Raw genomic sequence first — 20,442 nt, 5'->3', positions numbered from 1 at the left:
TTTCCCCAAAATACCTCATTGCTTCCTCTCCCCAAAATATCCTCATGGCTTCATCCCTCACTTCCTTTAGTTATTCACTCAAATATTACCTTTACAACCAGTCATCCATCTAATACTGTGATACACTCCCCATACATACATGCACATCTCCTATCTAACATCGGTGCTTTTTTCTCTTAGCACTTACCACCCACTAACATACTACATAGTTTCCGCATTCATTCATTCATCTTCCTCACTAGCATGTAAGCTCCACACGGGTAGGCATTTTTGATTTCTTCACAACTGAGTCTTTAGTGTCTGGAACAGGTGCTGTGCAAGTATTTATTGAATGAATGAGTGCCTTCACTAGCATGTAAGCTCCACATGGGTAGGTATTTTTGATTTATTCACAACTGAGTCTTTAGTGTCTGGAACAGGTGCTGTGCAAGTATTTATTGAATGAATGAGTGCCTATTTGTATCACTTGTATCTACCATCAGATATTTTTGTAGCTGGTACCTGCTTACCATACATTAGTCAGAAATGTTTGTGAATGAACAGGTACCCTGTATATATACATATTTTTAAAATAAAGAAAATTTTTTAACAGTTTTAGTTTCAAAGCAAAATTGAGTGGAAAGAGAATACTCTCACATATCCTACCTGCCTCCCAACCCCAAACACACAGCCTTTCCCACTATGAACATCCTGTACCAGTGCGGTACATTTGTTACAATCAACCAACACTGACACATTATCAAGCAAAGTCCCATTCACATCTGGTCTCACTCTTTGTGTTGCACATTTGTGGGTTTTGACAATGTATAATGTATTCATCATTACAACATTATACAGAATAGTTTCCCTGCCCTAAAAATCCTGTGCTCCACCTCCCTACAAATCTGACAACCACTGATTTTTTTTCCCACTGACTCCATACTTTTGCCATCTCCAGAATGTCACATAGTTGGAATCAGATGTAGCTTTTTCAGATTGGCTTTCACTTAGAAATAAATAATCATTTAAGGTTCTTCCATTCCTTTTCATGGCTTGACGGCTTTCTTTTTCTTTTTTTTTTTTTTTAGTGCTGAGTAACATTCCATTGTATAGATGGACCAGTGTTTTTGTACATTCACATACCAAGAAGAACATCTTGGTTGCCTTCAAGTTTTGGCAATTAGGAATAAATGTGCTATAAACATTCATGTCAGATTTTTGTGTAAATATAAGCATTCAACTTTTTTGGGTAAATACTAAGGTATGGGGTTTCTGGATCATATAATAGGATTATTTTCAGTTTTCTAATGCCCAACTTTCTTCCTAAGTGGCTCTACCAATTTGTGCTCACAGCAACAATGAATGAGGATTCCTGTTGCACCACATCCTCATCCACATGTATTCTCAGTGTTTTAGATTTTAGCCATTCCAATAGGTATGCAGTGGTATTTCATTGTTGTTTTAAATTTGCAATTCCCTAATGACCTACAATGTTGAGGACCTTTTCATGTGCTTATTTGCCATCTGTATGGTGAGGTGTCTGTTCAGATCTTTTGCCCATTTTCTAATGGGGTTACTCCTTTTATTGTTGAGTTTTTAGGATATTTTGGATAACAATCCTTTATCAGATGTTCTTTGCAAATACTTTCTCCCAATCTGTGACTTCCCGTTCTCTTGAAGAATGCATTTGACCCTTGAATGCAGAGGTTAGGGGCACCCCTAACCCCACAGTTGAAAATCCACATATAACTTTTGACTCCCCCCAAAACTTTACTAACAACCTACTGCTGACTAGACGCTTTACTAACAGTCTATTTAACATATATTTTACGTGTTATATATTGTATTCTTACAATAATCTAGGTAAATGTAAATGTTCAAAATATTAGGAAAATATTTACAGTACTCTATTGTATTTATTGGGGAAAAAAAATCCACCTATAAGCAGTACCCCCATAGTTCAAACTCCTGTTCTTCAACGGTCAACTGTGTATCTTTTTACAACATGTAATCATAGCTATGAATAATTGCTTTCTAATATAGCACTATAGCACTTCCCATTTTGCATGATCACCATTCTAAAAGTCTGCAAGATAAGTATCACATTTCTTCCACCACAGAGAAGATTTTATTATCCTCACTTCACGTGTGAAGGGAGATAAGAGAATGGTAATTTGCCTAAGGCTGTAGCGCCGATAACCCGCAGAGCTCAGAGTGGGAGTTGGAAGGAGCGGTGTAGCGCTTACCCCTAGGCCAAGGTGCCCCTTCCCGACCGCGGAGGTTTCTATGACTAGGTAACATTTCCTCTTTTGGCTTCCCACCGACTTTAAAAGCCAAGATTCTCAGGGTGACAACTCCGGGATTTAAAATCTGGGGGCAAGGCCAGTTGGCTGCGGGGCGGGCGCTCTCCTCCTACACGGCTTTGGAGCCCGCGGAGGCGGAGCGAGCAGTCCACGCCCTCTCGCCGGTCCCAGCGCACTTAAGTGACACGCAGAGGGCGCGGACACCGGACCTAGCCTGCAGGAGCACGCCGGTCCTGCCGGGCCTACATCTCCAGGTGCGCGAGCCCGCTGTCCCGCTGGGGCGAGGGAGCCGGGGCCGCGCGGCAAGACGCGCACTGACCAGCGGGACCCACGGCGCCGGGCGCGGCGAGCCACTCCGCGACCCGGCTTCCCCGAGTCTGACGGGCTTTGTCCCCGGTGACCACCTTTGTCAGGCTCGGGCGTCGGCTCCCTGCTCGCCCCGGCTAGACTGTCGCGACGTCGGAGTAATTCCGGAGTCTCCCACCGCCGCTTCTTCCCTTACCCAGGCCTCGGGAAATTTGCCGCGGAAACGAAAGTAAATTAAGTCTGGGTGCGTCTGCGCGGAAGGAGCGCCTGCCACATCCAGGTTCTTTGGTGAGAGAGGCTTGCAGGCGGGGGCGGGGCTTCCTGATTAGGCCGGCGGGCGGCGGGCGGAGTCGGCGTGCACAGGAAGTCGAACTGTGAGTGGGCCTGTCGGGTGGTGGGCGGAGCTCGCGGCTGTCGAGGAAGTAGAGCTGTTTGCAAGCCTTCCGTATTCCCTGAAATTGGGTGGTGGGCAGGGCCCGCGGAATTTTCTGGGGTCCTGTGCAGAATTGTCAAAGGCTCTGGACCTTTTTCATCAGATGTACTCGGTACAAGGGCGGAAACCTGCCCTCGGGCCAGGATGACGGTGTGGCGTTGCGTTGTTGCTATCATTTTGTAGCGTTGATGGGTTTTTATTGCAGTATCCTTAAGGTACAGTGGTGCATGCTCTGGTCACTATAGGATTACGTAGCTGTTCCAGGGTGGGACTGCTTACCAACCCTTTTACTCTTGCCCTTGGGGCTGCGCTGGTTGCAGAGATCATCAAAAGCATTTCCGAATAATCTTAGACGTGAGCTGGTAAATGGAAAAGAAGGGCCAACTGCCATAGCGACAAAAGGGACGAATATCATAACCTTAGGAGACCTCTTAGGTAGTCATGGCAAGTTTGCTTTTACGAAGTACTGCAGAATCTCTTCAGGATTTTGAAGAGGTTAAGCTACAACCTCCTTTCCTAAGCATTTGACAAAACCTCAGGGATTGGAGGAGGAGCAGTTATTTCTTTATTTCTTGCTGATCTTTGGCTCTTCCTTGTCCAGAGCTCCAGTTTATCTTGGGCAAAGCCTGAGGCTGTTACATTCAACCACTCTTCTGAAGTCCTTTGGTAAATAGATAGGTGACAGAGTAAGGAGGAAATTGTGATCAAGTAAAAATGTAGAGGGGCGCCTGGGTGGCTCAGTGGGTTAAGCATCCGACTTCTGCTCAGATCATGATCTCACAGTATGTGGGTGTGAGTCCCGCATTGGGTTCTGTGTTGACAGCTCAGAGCCTTGGAGCCTTCTTCAGATTCTGTGTCTCCCTCTCTCTCTACCCCTCCCCCGCTTGTGCTTTCTCTCTCTCTCTCTCTCTCTCTCTCTCAAAAATAAGTAATAAACATTAAAAAAAGTTTTTTTTAAAAAAAGTGAAAAATGGGGGAGCCTGGGTGGCGCAGTGGGTTAAGCATCCAACTCTTCATTTCCGCTCAGGTCATGATCTAAGAGTTGGTGAGATCCAGATCAAGCTCCTCTTGCCTTCCGCTATCCGACTCTGCAGTGACAGTGTGGAGCCTGCTTGGGATTTTCTCTGTCCCTCTCTTTCTGCCCCTCTTTCTGCTCCTGCTCTCCCTCTCTGAAAATAAATTAAAAAAAATTTTTTTTTAATGTTGAAAACCGCAGCTCTTCTAAACACAAAAAGTGAAGACCAGGTTTATTTAAAATTTAGGATGTGTCATTATTATTGCTAATAAAACAGCAATAGTGATTAACTTTAATTTTCATTTTCCTCTGTCTGTACTATATTGAGCACCAGAGATATGTTACACTTTTAAGAATGTGAATATTAATGAGGTTAAGAAAAATGCCTTAAATATCAACTTCCAAAATGGCAAACTATTATGTGGTGCTTATTAATCCATAATATATCAATACCACAAATATGATCTGGAATTTGAAAAAATATATGTGGATTCCTGTGCTTTGGTTGGATGTTGTACTCTGGCAAAAATGATTCCATCAGCCTGTAGAGTATTGATTTTGAATCACATATTTTATGTTCTAAAAATTTAATCTGTGTTTTCCCTATTTCTGACTGTAACATACTCATTTAATATAGGTGAACAAGGCTACAATATTAGGTTTTTGCATGGAATTTTAAGAAAGAGTATAGTTTACTATCTAGAGAAGTAGCATGTGTTAGTGAATTGATGGTGGAGGTTTGAATGAAGAAATGAAAGTTCAGTTCCAGGATCTGCCACTTTAGGTGAGTCATTTAACTCCAGATTTTAGTTTGTTTATTTCTAAATTGGAATGATAAGAATAAAACGTACTCATGGGGTCATAATGTGCTAATGTACGTGATAATACTTGGTTAAACACTTTCAGTCTTGTCCTTTGCTTTTCATTTGGTTCTTCCTTACTCAGGGCTTTTGTTTATCTGGGGCAAGACATTAAGCTGTTATAATTATAAGAACATTAGAGAAGTCCATGTTGGATACTTGAGTAAAATCAGAGTTCTATTAGCAGGGAAGAGGGGGGCAATGATAGGTAGGCAGCTGACATTTTCTGACTCTTTATGTATGGTCATCATTGAAAAATTTTTTAAAAATAGTCTTCTACCACTGAAAGGTAAATATGAGTATTTTTAAGTCTTTTTAAAACTTAAAAAAATTTTTTTAACGTTTTTTATTTATTTCTGAGAGACAGAGAATGAGCGGGGGAAGAAGCAGAAAGAAAGGGAGACACAGAATCTGAAGCAGGCTCCAGGCTCTGAGCTCTGAGCTGTCAGCATACAGCCCGATGCAGGGCTTAAACTCATGAATCCCCAGATCATGACCTGAGCCGAAGTCTGATGCTCAACCAACTGATCCACCAGGCGCCTCTTTTTAAAACTTTTTTTATTAAAGTGTAACATTAAATGTGAAGTGAACATTTCGTAACTGAACAGCTCTATGAAGTATCACAAAGTGAACATTACACAGATTAAGAAAAAGAACATTGCCAAGGCACCCTCACGATGAAGCTAAACATCTCTTTCCCAGCTATTGGCTGCCAGAAACTCATTGAGGTGGACGATGAATGCAGATTTCGTACCTTTTATGAGAAGTGAATGGCCACAGAAGTTGCTGCTGAGGCTTTAGGGGAAGAATGGAAGGGTTACATGGTCCAGATCAGTGGTGGCAATGACAAACAAGGCTTCCCCATGAAGCAGAGTGTTTTGACCCATGGCCGTGTCTGCCTGCTGCTGAGTAAGGGGCATTCCTGCTACCGACCACGGAGGACTGGAGAAAGAAAGCACAAATCTGTTCGGGGTTGCATTGTGGATGCCAATCTCAGTGTTCTCAACTTGAACATTGTGAAAAAAGGGGAGAAGGATATTCCTGGACTTACTGATACTACTGTGCCTCATCCCCTGGGGCCCAAGAGAGCTAGCAGAATCCGCAAGCTTTTCAATCTCTCGAAGGAAGATGATGTCTGCCAGTAGGTTGTGAGAAAGCCCCTAAACAAAGAAGGTAAGAAACTTCGAACCAAACACCCAAGGTTCAGTGTCTTGTTACTCCACATGTCCTTCAACACAAACGTCGGCGCATTGCTTTAAGAAAGAGTGCATGAAGAAAAACAAGGAAGAGGCTGCAGAATATGCTAAACTTTTGGCCAAGAGAATGAAGGAGGCCAAAGAAAAACACCAGGAACAGATTGCCAAGAGACCGAGGTTGACTTCTCTGAGAGCTTCTACCTCAAAGCCTGAGTCTAGTCAAAAATGAGATTGTTGTAAGAGGAACAAATAAATAAGATCAAACATCAAACCAAAAAAAAAAAAAAAGAACATTGCCATGATTCTGAAGTAAGAGGTTCACTGTCTCCTATCTTCTGTCATAGTGATCACTGTCCTGCCTGTTAATATCATGAATTAATTCTGCCTTTGTTTTTGGCATTATTATTTGTTATTTATTTGTATTTCCCCCAGTTTTAGTGAGGGACAAAATTGAGTACAGAATATGAGTATTTTCATATAAATATATATAGATTTATTTTGCTTTAGGAGAAATTTTAGAAATTTGTGAAATTCCTTGAAATTTTCAGTTAATCTCAGTGGACAAAATTTGCTTTCCTGAGTCCGTGAATTAACATCTGTTTATGAAAAAAACAGTAAGAAATTCCATTAAAATGGACATAATTACATTATTAGTTGAAATTAGTTATCATCAGGTGATGTAAGAGGGCAGTGTGCTTTCATTAGTTACTCTGTAGCATGGCCTTATAATGTGGTTTTCTACCTGCCTCCATTCAGTGTTTTTGTGACTCTTGGGTATCTAAACTACTCACAAGACCTTTCTAAGATATTCAGTGCTTATAAAGTTGAATTGTTCCATGGAAAAAAAGGAGGAAAAAAACCCAACAACAGTGAAAACAAAAGAAATGCCTGGAAACCATGCAAGAGGTGCACAGGATTAAGTAAGACCAGACCAAACCAACAAACTGCAAGACTGGAAGGAGAACTGACTTGGGTCTGGAGCCGGCCTCACAAAGGGCGGTGGAATCACCTGGAGGCCTCCTTCCCCTAAGATTCATCATGCTTGCAGGAGGCACTGCAAATCCTAGTTGGTTCTGGCAAATTTGAGGAGACAAGATCTTGGCTGAAGGAGAGAGAGCTAGTAGAACTCAAAAGAAGTTGAAATCTTATACCCAAATGGCATATTTCAGGGTTAATAATTCCTTCCTGTTTCTTTACTCTGTGAGCCTTTTTTAAAAAAAATTTTTTATTAAAAAAATTTTTTTTAACATTTATTTTTCAGAGACAGAGCGAGACAGAGCACAAAGTAGGGGAGGGGTGCAGGGTGGGGGGGGGGGGCAGGCAGGGGCACACAGAATCCAAAGCAGGCTCCAGGCTTTGAGCTGTCAGTACAGAGCCCGATATGGGGCTCGAACTCACCATGAGATCATGACTTGAGCCGAAGTCAGATGCTCAAATGACTGAGCCACCCAGGCACCCTGAGCCTGTTTTTTTTTTAAGGTTATTAAATATTCATATACATTATTTTTGAAAACTGCTAGATATATTTCAGAGTATGGATGTGCCATAATTTATTCTGTCTTCTGTGTGTGTAAATTGTTTTGTATGCTTTTGACATTCTATGTAATGTTGCCAGGAACATCCTTGTAAATAATCTATCTCAGCAGCTCTGATTTAATTAAAGAAATACTGAGTGAAGGAATTATTCTCTTTAAGAAATACATTTTATTGGGGGTGCCTGGGTGGCTCAGTTGGTTGAGTGTCTGACTTCTGCTCAGCTCATGATTTTACAGCCCATGAGTTCGAGCCCCACGTCGGGTTCTGTGCTGACAGCTCAGAGTCTGGAGCTTGCTTTGGATATGTGTGTGTGTCTCTCTTTCTTCCCCTCCCCTGCTCACACCCTCTGTCCCTCTCAAAAATAAATAAACACTAAAAAATTAAAAGAAATACATGTTGTTATAAATGTATTTCATGTTTATTGAAGGAAATTTGGAAAATGTAAGTGTACAGAAGAAAGTAAAAATCACCCTTCTATCCAGATATAATCCTTGCTAACATGTTGATGTCTTTTGTTGTCTTTTTTTTCTGTATGTGTATCTATATATCTATACATCTACCTGTATGTATAGATTTTTTATTTTTACCTGTAATTTTGAATGATTATATAATAGTCCATCTTATGAATGTCCTGTAATTCATTTAACTGTATCTTTTATTTTTGGACAATTAAATAGTTCTTTTTAAAAAATAATCATCCATTTAATGATCAACTGCCATATGCTAGGTTTTGTCCTAGACATTGCAGACGGTGTGCAAGGTAGTTTCCTGCCTTCTGTGAAATTAATTAGAAATAATTCTCAAATTAGAGCTGTCTTAACTGTTTCAAGGGAGAAGTAAAAGGTGCTGTGAAAATGTCTAATGGGAAGACCTAGGATGGCTTCCTTGAGGAAATGACATTTCATTGAGACCTGAAGGATGAATAGGATGAGCCAGGAGAAGAATACGCCCTAAGAGGGTTATAGGGGAGAGTGGAACAAATTACTCTGTCTCCTCCCACTCTACCATTCTTAAAGGGATGGGTCAGTAGAACACTGCTGAGCAGAGGATCTCAGCTGCACCCTGGCATTCTCAAAACCCACTGAAACGGGTTAAATATGGATAAATGTGGGTGGCTGGGCCAATCATAGCCAAAATCATAAAGTAGGAAATGTGTTTTCCTTTCAGAAATGAGGAAATTGAGGCTTATGTAAGTTACCCAAGTCACGGGACTAACAAATTTTAGAGCTAGAGTTCATACTCACAAGAGAAAGGTCTGTGTTCTTTCCACAGCATTTATGGCTCTGCTACCTCTCCTTCTATGCCTGCCCCAGCTCCATCACCACCCTCTACCCCTGGTCTTCATGCCCTTTATTTAGGTAGCCTCCCCCACTCCCTGTCTACCTGATAGATGTGCATCTTTCCAGAGGGTGCTTCCTCTTGTTTGGGGATGTCTTATGTTATAGAAATAGTGTTGTCTACTGTGCTGCTATGTGAGCTTTCTGGGGGTGGCATGGTCTACCCACAGCCTTTGTACAAGGTGTAGATGGTAACCTGAAGCAGATGACCACAGGCCACTATACAAGACCACTATCAGTCTAGGCATTTTCAGAAACACCTGAGGTAATTTTTTTTTTAAATTCTCTGCCTCACAATATTCTATTATGAAAAATTTCAAAGTGTAAAGTTAAAAAGATTTTACACCCACAGCTAACATAATATTCAATGGTGAAAAGCTGAAAGCTTTTTGTCTAAGATCAGGAATAGGACAAGGATGCCCAAACTTGCCACTTTTATTCAACATGATATTGGAAGCACTAGCCACAGCAATTAGGCAAGAAAAAGAAATAAAAGCATCCAAATTGGAAAGGAAAAAGCAAAGCTGTCACTATTTACAGAAGACATGATATTATCTATGGGAAACCATGAGGATTCCATAAAAAAACTGTTAGAAGTAATAAATGAATTCAGTAATGTTGTAGGATACAAAATCAATATAAAAAAATCTGTTGCATTTATAGACACTAATAATGAACTATCAAAGAGTAATTAAGAAAACAGTTCTGTTTTTCTTTTTTTTTTTTTTTAATTTTTTTTAACGTTTATTTATTTTTGAGACAGAGAGAGACAGAGCATGAACGGGGGAGGGGCAGAGAGAGAGGGAGACACAGAATCGGAAGCAGGCTCCAGGCTCTGAGCCATCAGCCCAGGGCCCGACACGGGGCTCGAACTCACGGACCGTGAGATCGTGACCTGAGCCGAAGTCGGACGCTCAACCGACTGAGCCACCCAGGTGCCCCAACAGTTCTGTTTTTCAATTGCATCAAAAAGAAAAAAAAGTGCCTAGGGGGGTCACCTGGGTGGCTCAGTTAAGTGTTCCACTTCCACTCAGGTTATGATCTCACGGTTTGTGAGTTCGAGATCCACATCAAGTTCTGTGTTGACAGCTTAAAGCCTGGAGCCTGCTTCAGATCCTGTGTCTCCCTCTCTCTCTGCCCCACCCCTACTTGTGCTCTGTTTCTCAAAAATGAATAGATGTTAAAAAAAAAATTAAAGAAAAAATGCCTAGGAATAAATTTAACTGAGGAGCTGAAAAATCTGTGTACTGAAAACTATAAGATATTTTGGAAAGAAAATGAAGAAGATATAAGTGGAGAGATGTTCCATGCTCATTGGAAGAACTAATAACGTTAAAATGTCTGTACTACCCAAAGTAATGTACAGATTTAATTCAATCTCTATTAAAATTCCAATGTTAGTTTTCACAGAAATAGAACAGGCAACCCTAAAATGTATATTGACTCACAAAAGACCCTGAATCAGCAAAGCAATCTCCAGAAAAAATAAAGCTGGAGGCATCGTGCTTCTGATTTCAGAGTCTATTACAAAGCCATAGTAATTAAAATAGTGTGGCATTGGCATAAAAAGAGACTGATCAATGGAACAGAATAGAAAACCCAGAAATAAACTCACACCTGTATGGCCAATTAATCTGCAACAAATGAGCCAAGAATATACAATGGGAAAAGGACAATCTGCTCAATAAATCATGCTGGGAAAATTGTATAGCCAAATACAAAAGAATGAAACTGACCACTATCTTATACATACAAAAAAATTAACTTGAAATGGATTAAAGACTTGAACATAACATCTGAAACCATACAACTTATAGAAGAAACCATAGGCAATAAGCTCCTTGACATAGGTCCTGGCAGTGACTTTTTGAATCTGACACAAGTAAAAGCAACAAAATCAAAAATAAACAACTTGGACTACATCAAACTAGAAGCCTTCTTCACAGCAAAGGAAAACTGTCAACAAAATGAAAAGGCAACCTACAGAATGGAAATCAATATTTGCAAATCATGTATCTTAAAAGCTTGATATCCCAAATATATAAAGAATGCATAGCAACTTCATAGCAAAAAAAAAAAAAAAAATTCCACTAAAACATGGGCAGAAGATCTGAATAGACATTTTTCCAAAGAAGACATACAGACAGACAACCAGTAAATGAAAGATCAACATCACTCATCATCAGGGAAATGCAAGTTAAAACCACAAAGGAATATAACCTCCTACCTGTTAGAACTGCTGTTACCATACAGACAAGATAACAAGTGTTGACAAGGATGTGGAGAAAAGGGAACCCTTGTGGACTGTTGGTGCGAATGTGACGTGTAGTCATTATGGAAAACAGTATGGAGCTTTCTCAAAAAATTAAAAACAGAACTACCATTTGATCCAGTAATTCCACTTCTGGGTATTTACTCAAAACAAAAACAAGGACACCAGGGTGGCTCAGTTGGTTAAATGTCTGACTTTGGCTCAGGTCATGATCTCATGGTTTGTGGGTTTGAGCCCCATGTTGGGCTCTGTGCTGACAGCTGAGACCCTGGAGCCTGCTTCAGATCCTGTGTCTCCCTTTCTCTCTACTCCTCCCCCACTCACACTCTGTTTCTCTCTCTGTTTCTCAAAAATAAACATTAAAAAATTAAAAAATAAAAGAAAACAAAAACACTAACTCAAAAAGACATATGCAGTCCCATGTTCATAGCAGCATCAATTGCAATAGCCAAGGTATAGAAATAGCCTAAAAGTCCATCAATAGATGAATGGATAAATAAGATGTGATATATATATATATATATCTTTTTCTTCTTATTCTCATCATTATTCAGTCATAAAAAAGAAGGAAATCCTGCCTTTTGTAACAACATGGATGGACCTTGAGGGCATTATGCTAAGTGAAGTGTCAGCAACACAAATACCGTATGATCTCACTTATATGTGGAATCTTAAAAAAGAAAAAAAAGAAGAAGAAGAAGAAGGAAAAGAAGATCATAGATACAGAGAACAGATTGGGGTTGCCAAAGGCAGGGGCTGGGAGAAATGGGTGAAGGGGGTCAAAAGATTTTTAAAAAATTAAAAAATCAAGAGCTACAAAAGGCAATGTGGTATTCTGGATTGGATCCTGGAACAGAAAAATGTCATTAGTTAAAAAAAAAAAAAAATGAGTTAATCAAGTAGGGTGTTTAGTTAATAGTAATGTACAAATTTGGTTTCGTAGTTTTGTTATCTGTACTATTAGAAACTGGGTGAGGAATATATGGGAAAAATTAGTAAAAATAGAAATGTAGAAACAAATTTAAAAAAATTTTACACTGAACTTTCGTGTGTCTACCATGAATATTATTTTATTCTGCCTGCGCTATCACAGACCAGCTATTTACCACTCTTTCTACCCACCAGTTTGTCTGCAAAGTAAATTGCAGATACCAGTACACTTTTTTCAGCATGCACTTCATTAACAAGATAGACTTCAGTATGTTTACAGATTTTTCTTTTGTTGTAAGATTTACCTAGAGTATATTTACTGAGTATTGACAAATGCTTATGCGTGTGTAACCCTAACCCCCAATGAGATGACAGAACATTACCATCACCCACAAAGTTTCCTCATGCCCCAAACCATTCAGTCCTCACCCTGCCCGTGGGCAACCAGTGTTCCCTTTCCAGTGTAGATTACCTTGTTCCAGAACTTAATATAGATGGAATTATACAGTATGTATTCTTTTGTACAAGGCTCCTTTTACTTACCATGTTTTGTGACTCATTCACATTGCTGTGTGTATTAGTAGTTCATTGCTTTTTATTACTGAGTAGTAATCCATAGTATGAATATACAATCCTTAAAAAAATTTTTTTTATCTTTATTTATTTTTGAGAGAGAGAGAGAGACAGAGTGTGAGCTGGGGAGGAGCAGAGAGAGAGGGAGACACGGAATCTGAAGCAGGCTCCAGGCTCTGAGCTGTCAGCACAGACAGAGCTGACGCAGGGCTCAAACTCACAAACCACAAGATCATGACCTGAGCCAAAGTTGGACGCTCAACTGACTGAGCCACCCAGGCACCCCTACAATCCTTTTTTAAAAATCCATTTCCTATTGATGCATAACCGTTTCCAGTTTGGGGATAACATGAATAAAGCTGCTGTGAACATCATACTAGTCTTTGGGGACATAGGACGCATCTTCATGTAGTGGAGAGAGAGAGAGTGAGAACTCTCATATCTTTTATAAGGACCCTGATGTCATTCATGAGGCCTCCACTTTAATGACCCAATTACCTCCCAAAGACCCCACCTCCTAATATTATCACAATGGAGTTAGAGCTTCAACAAATGAAGTTTGGGGCAGACACAAACATTCAGTCTGTAGCAGCCACCATGTGGGTCATTGCCCTGCGGCCAGTGCCCTGTTCTTTTTTAGTCCCTGGAGTTATTTTCCTTTCCATGGGCCTACCTATGCATTTGAGTGTATATTTGTGTTATGCTATCCAACACACATAGGTCTTTTGCAGCAGGACGGTTTTAAAATTTTTCTAGTCCTCCATGTTGCCAGAAATGGAAGTCTAAAGGAATACAAATTGTGGTTTTCACATGAAAAGATGCTCAACATCACTCATCCTCAGGGAAATGCAAATAAAAACCACAATGAGATACCACCTCACACCTGTCAGAATGGCTAAAATTAACAACTCAGGAAACAACAGATGTTGGCAGGGATGCAGAGAAAGGGGAACCCTTTTGTACTGCTGATGGGAATGCAAACTGGTACAGCCATGCTGGAAAACAGTACAGAGGTTCCTCAAAAAGTTAAAAATAGAACTACCCTATGAGCCAGCAATTGCACTACTAGGTATTTGTCCAGAGGATAAAATACAGATTCGAAGGGGAACATGCATGCATCCCAGTGTTTATAGCAGCACTATCAACAATAGCCTAATTATGGAAAAAGCCCAAATGTCCATCGACTGATGAATGGATAAAGAAGATGTGGTGTACACACACATATATATATATATATATATATATATATATATATATATATATATACACACACACACACACACACACACACAATGGTATATTACTTGGCCATCAAAAAGAATGAAATCTTGCCATTTACAACAACATGGATGGAACTAGAGTGTATTATGCTAAGTGAAGTAAGTCCATCAGAAAAAATATATGATTTCACTCATATGTGGAATTTAAGAAACAAAACAGATGAACATAGGGGAAGGGAAAGAAAAGAAAATAAGATACAGAGAGGGAGGCAGACCATAAGAGACTCTTTTTTCCCCCATATTTTTAATGTTTATTCAGTTTTTGAGAGATAGAGCATGAGTGGGGGAGGGGCAGAAAGAGAGGGAGGCAGAACCGAAGCAGGCTCCAGGCTCTGAGCTGTCAGCACAGAGCCTGACTCAGGGTTCAAACCCACGAACCTTGAAATCATGACCTGAGCTGAAGTCAGACGCTTAGTCACCTGAGCCACCCAGGTGCCCCAGGAGACTCTTACATATAGAGAGCAAACTGAGGAGCTGGAGGGTAGGTGGTTGGGGGGCTGGGCTAAATGGATGATGGGCATTAAAGAGGGCACTTGTTGGGATGAGCACTGGGTGTGTACATATGTTATGTGTAAATTCTAAAACCAATACTACACTATATGTTAACTAGAACTAAAAAAAAAAAAAAAAGTAAAGCTGGAAAATGAGATTGGTAGAATACCAGTAAGAGCTTTAAATGTGAGGGTGAGAATTCTATGCTTAATTTGGTAGACAGGGTTCAGTTATACAGGGCCACACAAACCTTGTAGGTCTAGAGTTTTTGAATTATATGACTAAATGTGAACTCTCATAAGATTAATCTGGCATCCTGTATGTTGGATGGCTAGGAGAGAAGGAGACTTATTAGAAGTTTTCTGTAAAAGTCTGGACAAGAGGCAATGAAAGTCTTTATTAGGAGAATGTCTGTGGGCATGGAAAGGAGTGGGTGAATCCAAAAATACGAACTGTCTGACTTGGTAAATGATTAGTTTTAGGTTGGAAAAATCAAAGAGGTAGCCAAAGGTAGAGTGGAGGAACAGATCACATTTGTACATTAGCTAAAGATTTAACCTTTTTAGATAAAGTTTATTTTAACTTCTGGGTGCTTTTTGGAGTGTTTATCATTTCAGAAAGGGCTCAGCAATGTTTAAAATAAGTTGGGGGTCCATTTAATCCATGTATCTATGCGTATGACCTTGTTCAGTTCAAACATGTTTATCGAGCATCTGTTATATCCTAAGCAGCCTTCAAGGCACTGGGGCTAAAATTCTGAAGGAAAATAGGCATGGTTCCTGCTCCTAAAAGCAATAGTGTTTTGAAATATAATAATAAATTAGTTATTGATTCAATATTAATATAAATATAAAGATGCATATTGTGTAATGAGTGTGTACTTGTTCCATCTCTGTTCTAAGTGGTGAAAATACAACAATGAGCAAAACAGACAAAAATTTCTACCTTCATGGAAGTTATATTACAGTAGAGGAGACTGACCCCTTGAAAGTAAACATATAAATGAGGTTATTTCAGATAATGATAATTGCTACAAAAGTGGAACTAGGTTAAAAAGTAAATATATATTGACAGAAGGGGCTTACTTTAGACCAGGAGGCCAGTGACGGACTTTTTGAGGAGAGAGCAAATCATGCAAAATATCCAGGGAAGAGCACTCCAACCAGAGGAAAGAGTAAATGCCAAGGTCCTCAGAAGAGAAAGAACATGGCAAGTTCAAGACACAGAAACAAAGCCAGTGTGGCCAGAGTCGAATAAGCAAGAGGAAGAGAGGTAGGCAGGGGCAGGCTCTTGGAGGGTTCTGTAGGTCATGGTAAGGAGTTTGGTCTTACCCTGAGTGTGTGGAGGGTTTTAGAAGTAACACAATTTAGTTTACATTTGTAAAAGGATCCTTCTGGCTGCTGTGCTGAGAGTAGAGGAATAGGGATAGAATCAGGGAGACCCATTAGGAGGCTATGGATACACATGTCTGTCCGTATATATGTCTCTTGTCTTTTAATGGCAAAACACAATGTTTCTCCCTTTACAAAAAGATAACCTATAATATAAAGACTTTGTCATCACTCATCATTTTTTGTTCCAATATTGGTCAATAAAGCAATCTTTTAAAGTAAAAAAATGTGGTTTTCTGTGATTCCACCGAACATATGGTAGAATTTCATATGTTTTTTGAATAATGATTTTGTGCACTAAGATGTCTTTTTGTCTTTCTTACAGGGCACATCTCCGAAGGGGGAAAAAGTGGTGCATTTTTGGACATTCTGAGGATTCACAAGGAAACCAGACATGTCCTTGGATGACATTAAGATGAAATCTAGTGACTTTTTGGAGAAGGAGCATCTTGACAGCGGGGGCTTTGGAAAGGTGTCTTTGTGTTTACACAGATCCCATGGACTCGTAATCCTGAAAAAGGTGTACACAGGCCCCAAGCGTACTGAGTGAGTTGGGATCAGAGGTGGGTGGGCCAAATTACAGGCTGGCCATGGGAAGAGTTACCGTGGAGGAGCAGGGCAAGGCAGTGGATATGCCATGGCCCAGGCTTTAGAATGAGACAGACTGTGGCATATCAGCGTGTGGGCTTTATGTCAGATAACCCTGAAAGCTGGTTATTATTATTCTCCCTGTGCTGCTGATGAGGATTCTGAGGCTGGTTAGCAAAAAGCTTGCAGTAATGATGAAAGACAAAGAGAAGGAAATAAAGAAGGGGAAGGAGATTAAGGGTAATGAGGGAGGCAATGAGAAGAAAATGGGGAGGGGTCCTTGAGATAGACTTAAATACTTGCTTCACCATTTTGGTAAGGACCAGCCCTAAGTCTGGGGGTGGGGGAAGTAGCCTATTAATTAGAAGTTCCAGAAGCCCTCTCTTTAAAGCAACTGGTGGACTTGTTTTACCTCCCTTTGTTCCTGCCAGAGTGGTTACCAAGAGAGGCTGCCTTATTTTTTTTAATGTTTATTTTTGAGAGAGAGAGAGAGACAGAACGTGAGTGGGGGGGAGACAGAAAGAGAGATGGAGACACAGAATCCGAAGCAGGTTCCAGGCTCTGAGCTATCAGCACGGAGCCTGACGCGGGGCTCTCATGAACCATGAGATCATGACCTGAGCCCAAGTCAGACGCTTAACTGAGCCACCCAGGCACCCCAAGAGAGGCTGCATTTTTAATTATCCTGTCCAACGCAGCCCTTTTCTCAGGCTGCTTCTCCTTGCTGCTCTTCATTTCCTCTGCATTCATTCGTTATTGACCTACTGCCTCTTGAGCACTCACTGCCTGTAACTGGGAAGGAGGAATATGAAGATGAGCAGGAAACGCCTCTGCCTCTGGAAGCTTGTAGCCTGGACCCAGAAGGGATCAGTACATGCACAAGTACCAACACAAGCCTATGTGATGTGATGCATTGGAGCCATATGCTGTGTTTCTTGGGGGAACAAGGACAAGGGCACTAACTGTGCCCATCTTAACAGCACCTTTCTCTCCTGCAGGTACAATGAGTCCCTCCTTGAGGAGGGCAGGATGATGCACAGGCTGAGACATAATCGGGTGGTGAAGCTCCTGGGTGTCATCTTAGAAGAAGGAAACTACTCCCTGGTGATGGAGTACATGGAAAAGGGCAACCTGATGCACGTTCTGAAAGCGGAGGTAAAGAGGGCTTTGCTGTGCACCGTACAGGCACAGCGGCTCGGGGGCTGCCTGTCTGTGATGGTTATTGCCACTGTGTTCTTTTGTAGCTTGTTGGTGTCAAATAACCCTTGTGTGAGTGGCTAGATACTTTGGATTTTCTGAAGTCAGTCCCCTTGTTAAAACATCCTCGACTTTCCCTGCCCCAGAAGGTGGTCTTGCCTTCCCGTCAATCCTTGCAGACAGCTGTCTGTACCCCTCACCTGGGGAGGTCCCCCCCACCCATGTCTTAGTCTTATAGTAGGCTTTTGTCAGCCACCCGAGCATCCACTGTTCAGGGACAAGCACTGTCTTCATGATGTGAAGTATATGCCTAATAGGTAACAGTAAACACTGACTGATTGGTTAAAGGATGTACACTCTCAATAACTGTGTGTGGAGATGGGATATTGATGATTGCCCTTTGATACCATTTAAGAAACTTACAGGCTAAATATAGAACACTAGAGGCAACAACACTGGATAAGTAGGACTTAAAATAGGAAAATAAAAATTGATTTATGAAAACCAAATCACGTTGATAAAACATTTTGTAGAGTTTATCTGTTAAAAAAATTTTTTTAATGTTTATTTATTTTTGAGAGAGAGAGACACAGAGCACTAGCAGGGGAGGGGCAGAGAGAGAGGCAGACACAGAATCCGAAGCAGGCTTCATCCACACTGTCAGCACAGAGCCCGACATGGGACTCAAACCCACAAGCCATGAGATCATGACCTGAGTCCAAATCCTGTGCTTAACCAACTGAGCCATCCAGGCACCCCATAGAGTTTATTTTTCTAAAGGTATTTCATTTTGTTTTGTTTTTGTTTGTTTTGAGAGAGAGCTCAGGGGAGAAGGGCAGTGGAAGAGGGAGGGAGGAAGGGAGGGGGAGAGAGAGAGAGAGAGAGAGAGAGAGAGAGAGAGAGAGAGAATCCCAAGCAGTCTTCACGCTGAACTTGATCTCACGACCATCAGATCATGACCTGAGGTGAAAACAAGAGTCAGACACTTAACCGACTGAGCCACCCAGGTGCCCTGAGTTTATCTAACTAGTAAGAGCAAGGTCTTGTGCTAGTTAATCAAGAAGCAATAGCAAATATGACACACATAAAAGGGACAGATAAGGAAGTGAACAGTATGGTGCAATTGTGTTTTGATAGACATCCTCCTAGTGTGCTGTGGGAACACAAAGGAGCAGCAGTCACTTTAGTGTGTGATAAATAGGAAGGGATTCCAGGAGGATGCTTGGGCCAAAGCCCGAATGACAAGCAGATAATTAGGGAATAAGGGTTCCAGGCAGAGACAATGGCATGTGCAAAGGAATGAGAGTATGCCATATCTGGGAAACTTACAAGTAACTGGATTTGGCCAAAGCGTAGATTGCATGAGACAGTGGTGGGATGTGGCTTTCTTTAGGGCAGATGTTCCCCCTTTTCCTGTCTTCTCCCCCCGACCCTACATCTGCCCCAAATTATGTCTGTTCTTCAATTCTTTTAAGTCCCAGACATCTCTCACAGATACCTGTGGGAAGGGGTAAGAGAGGTTCACCTATACACATTGTGTTGTAATTTGATCAGATTGCTCTTCTCCCCAAAACTGGGTAAGATCAGCTGCTGCATGAAGTAAATAGTCATTTTGATTGGGAGGTAAATCTTTTGGGACAAGGGGGCATTCTCCCGGATCAGGCAAAGATAAGGTAGACTAGTTTGGGCTCCAGAGGGAACTCAAGAGGACATGAGGGAGAAAATCAGGAGGGGGAATGAGAAGGTCTTTCCTTTCCTTGCTCAGAACTTTTTCCTAAGTCCAAAGGTATATCAAGGAAGAAAGGAAAATCTCTGGCTATTTTTTGTATGCTGGTGATCAGGTGACTAATTCATCTCCATTGTGGGTTTTAAATATGATTTGGGGGGTTGACTTGGGAATCTAACTTCCATCATTTAAATTTTTTTCCTGTTTACCAACAACCAACATATATCTAAATTTTTAGGAATCAGCCTAAACAGCCTTGTTTGTAAACTAGAGACAGTGCACATATACACGTACACACACATAGAAACAGTTTGCGTTTTTCAATGTTAAGCAAAACTAATGTTTAGCTGCCATAATAGAAATTGGAGTTGTCTGTATTAATGTTGATATTTATACAACTAGAATACAGTCATAAGTAAGAGTGACTTGAGAATTTACAAAGATCTAAAATAGATGATACCAAATCACCAAATAGATACTAAACCCACTTCAGCATTGTTTTAACATCATGTTATCCCATAGATTAGTCTTTACATATTTGTAATAAGTGTGAGCATGTTCTCTTATATTCTTTTTTTCTCAATGTTCATCTACACATTTCTGTGACACTGTTCACCTATTTAATATATAGTAGCACATAGTAATGTACTATAGAAAAATACTTGTTTTTTGTTTATTTATTTATCCATCATTCAACAAACATTCCAGGCACCATGCCAGATAGTCAGGAGCATTCTAGAATGATGATGATGATGGTGGTGGTGGTGGTGATGTTTTGCTCTCAAGGAGCTTAATTTTACAGCATTTTAGTATATTGCCATATTGGCATGAATGTTTTATTTTTACATGACAGAGCACAACATTAGTACCCTTAGCACCTGGGATGAGATCTTTCTTTAAAAGGGGACTTCTTTTAAAATGACAGCAGTGCTGAACAGCATAATAGAAGGAATCCTGGTAACTGCAGATGGTCCCCAACTTATGATAGTTGGACTTACCAATTTTTTGACTTTATGACAGTCAGAGCA

General features: G+C 40.7%; 1 protein-coding gene and 1 pseudogene across 4 annotated transcripts in view; both read left to right on the top strand.

Moving 5' to 3' along the window:
- Positions 1-2,428: 2,428 nt before the first annotated feature.
- The window catches only part of RIPK1 (receptor interacting serine/threonine kinase 1), a 41,212-nt gene continuing 23,198 nt past the window's right edge, over positions 2,429-20,442 (top strand). Inside the window, exons 1-3 of one of the 4 annotated variants that reach the window (XM_019419887.2) lie at positions 2,429-2,536; positions 16,229-16,449; positions 17,490-17,646. In XM_019419887.2, coding sequence (XP_019275432.1) covers positions 16,298-16,449; positions 17,490-17,646 — 309 coding nt within the window. In that variant the 5' untranslated portion in view covers positions 2,429-2,536; positions 16,229-16,297. Of the gene's footprint in view, positions 2,869-16,228; positions 16,450-17,489; positions 17,647-20,442 lie in introns of all 4 variants that reach the window. The other 3 variants (XM_019419890.2, XM_019419888.2, XM_019419889.2) reach the window with 3 other exon arrangements.
- On the top strand, positions 2,440-7,335 carry LOC109249467 (40S ribosomal protein S6-like; annotated as a pseudogene).

The sequence above is a fragment of the Panthera pardus genome, unplaced genomic scaffold (assembly GCF_024362965.1).
Source record: "Panthera pardus isolate Hobbes unplaced genomic scaffold, ASM2436296v1 HiC_scaffold_17, whole genome shotgun sequence".
Taxonomy (NCBI): Eukaryota; Metazoa; Chordata; class Mammalia; order Carnivora; family Felidae; genus Panthera; species Panthera pardus.
Note: the sequence above shows the minus strand (reverse complement) of the source record. Positions and strands in the feature narration are given on the sequence as shown.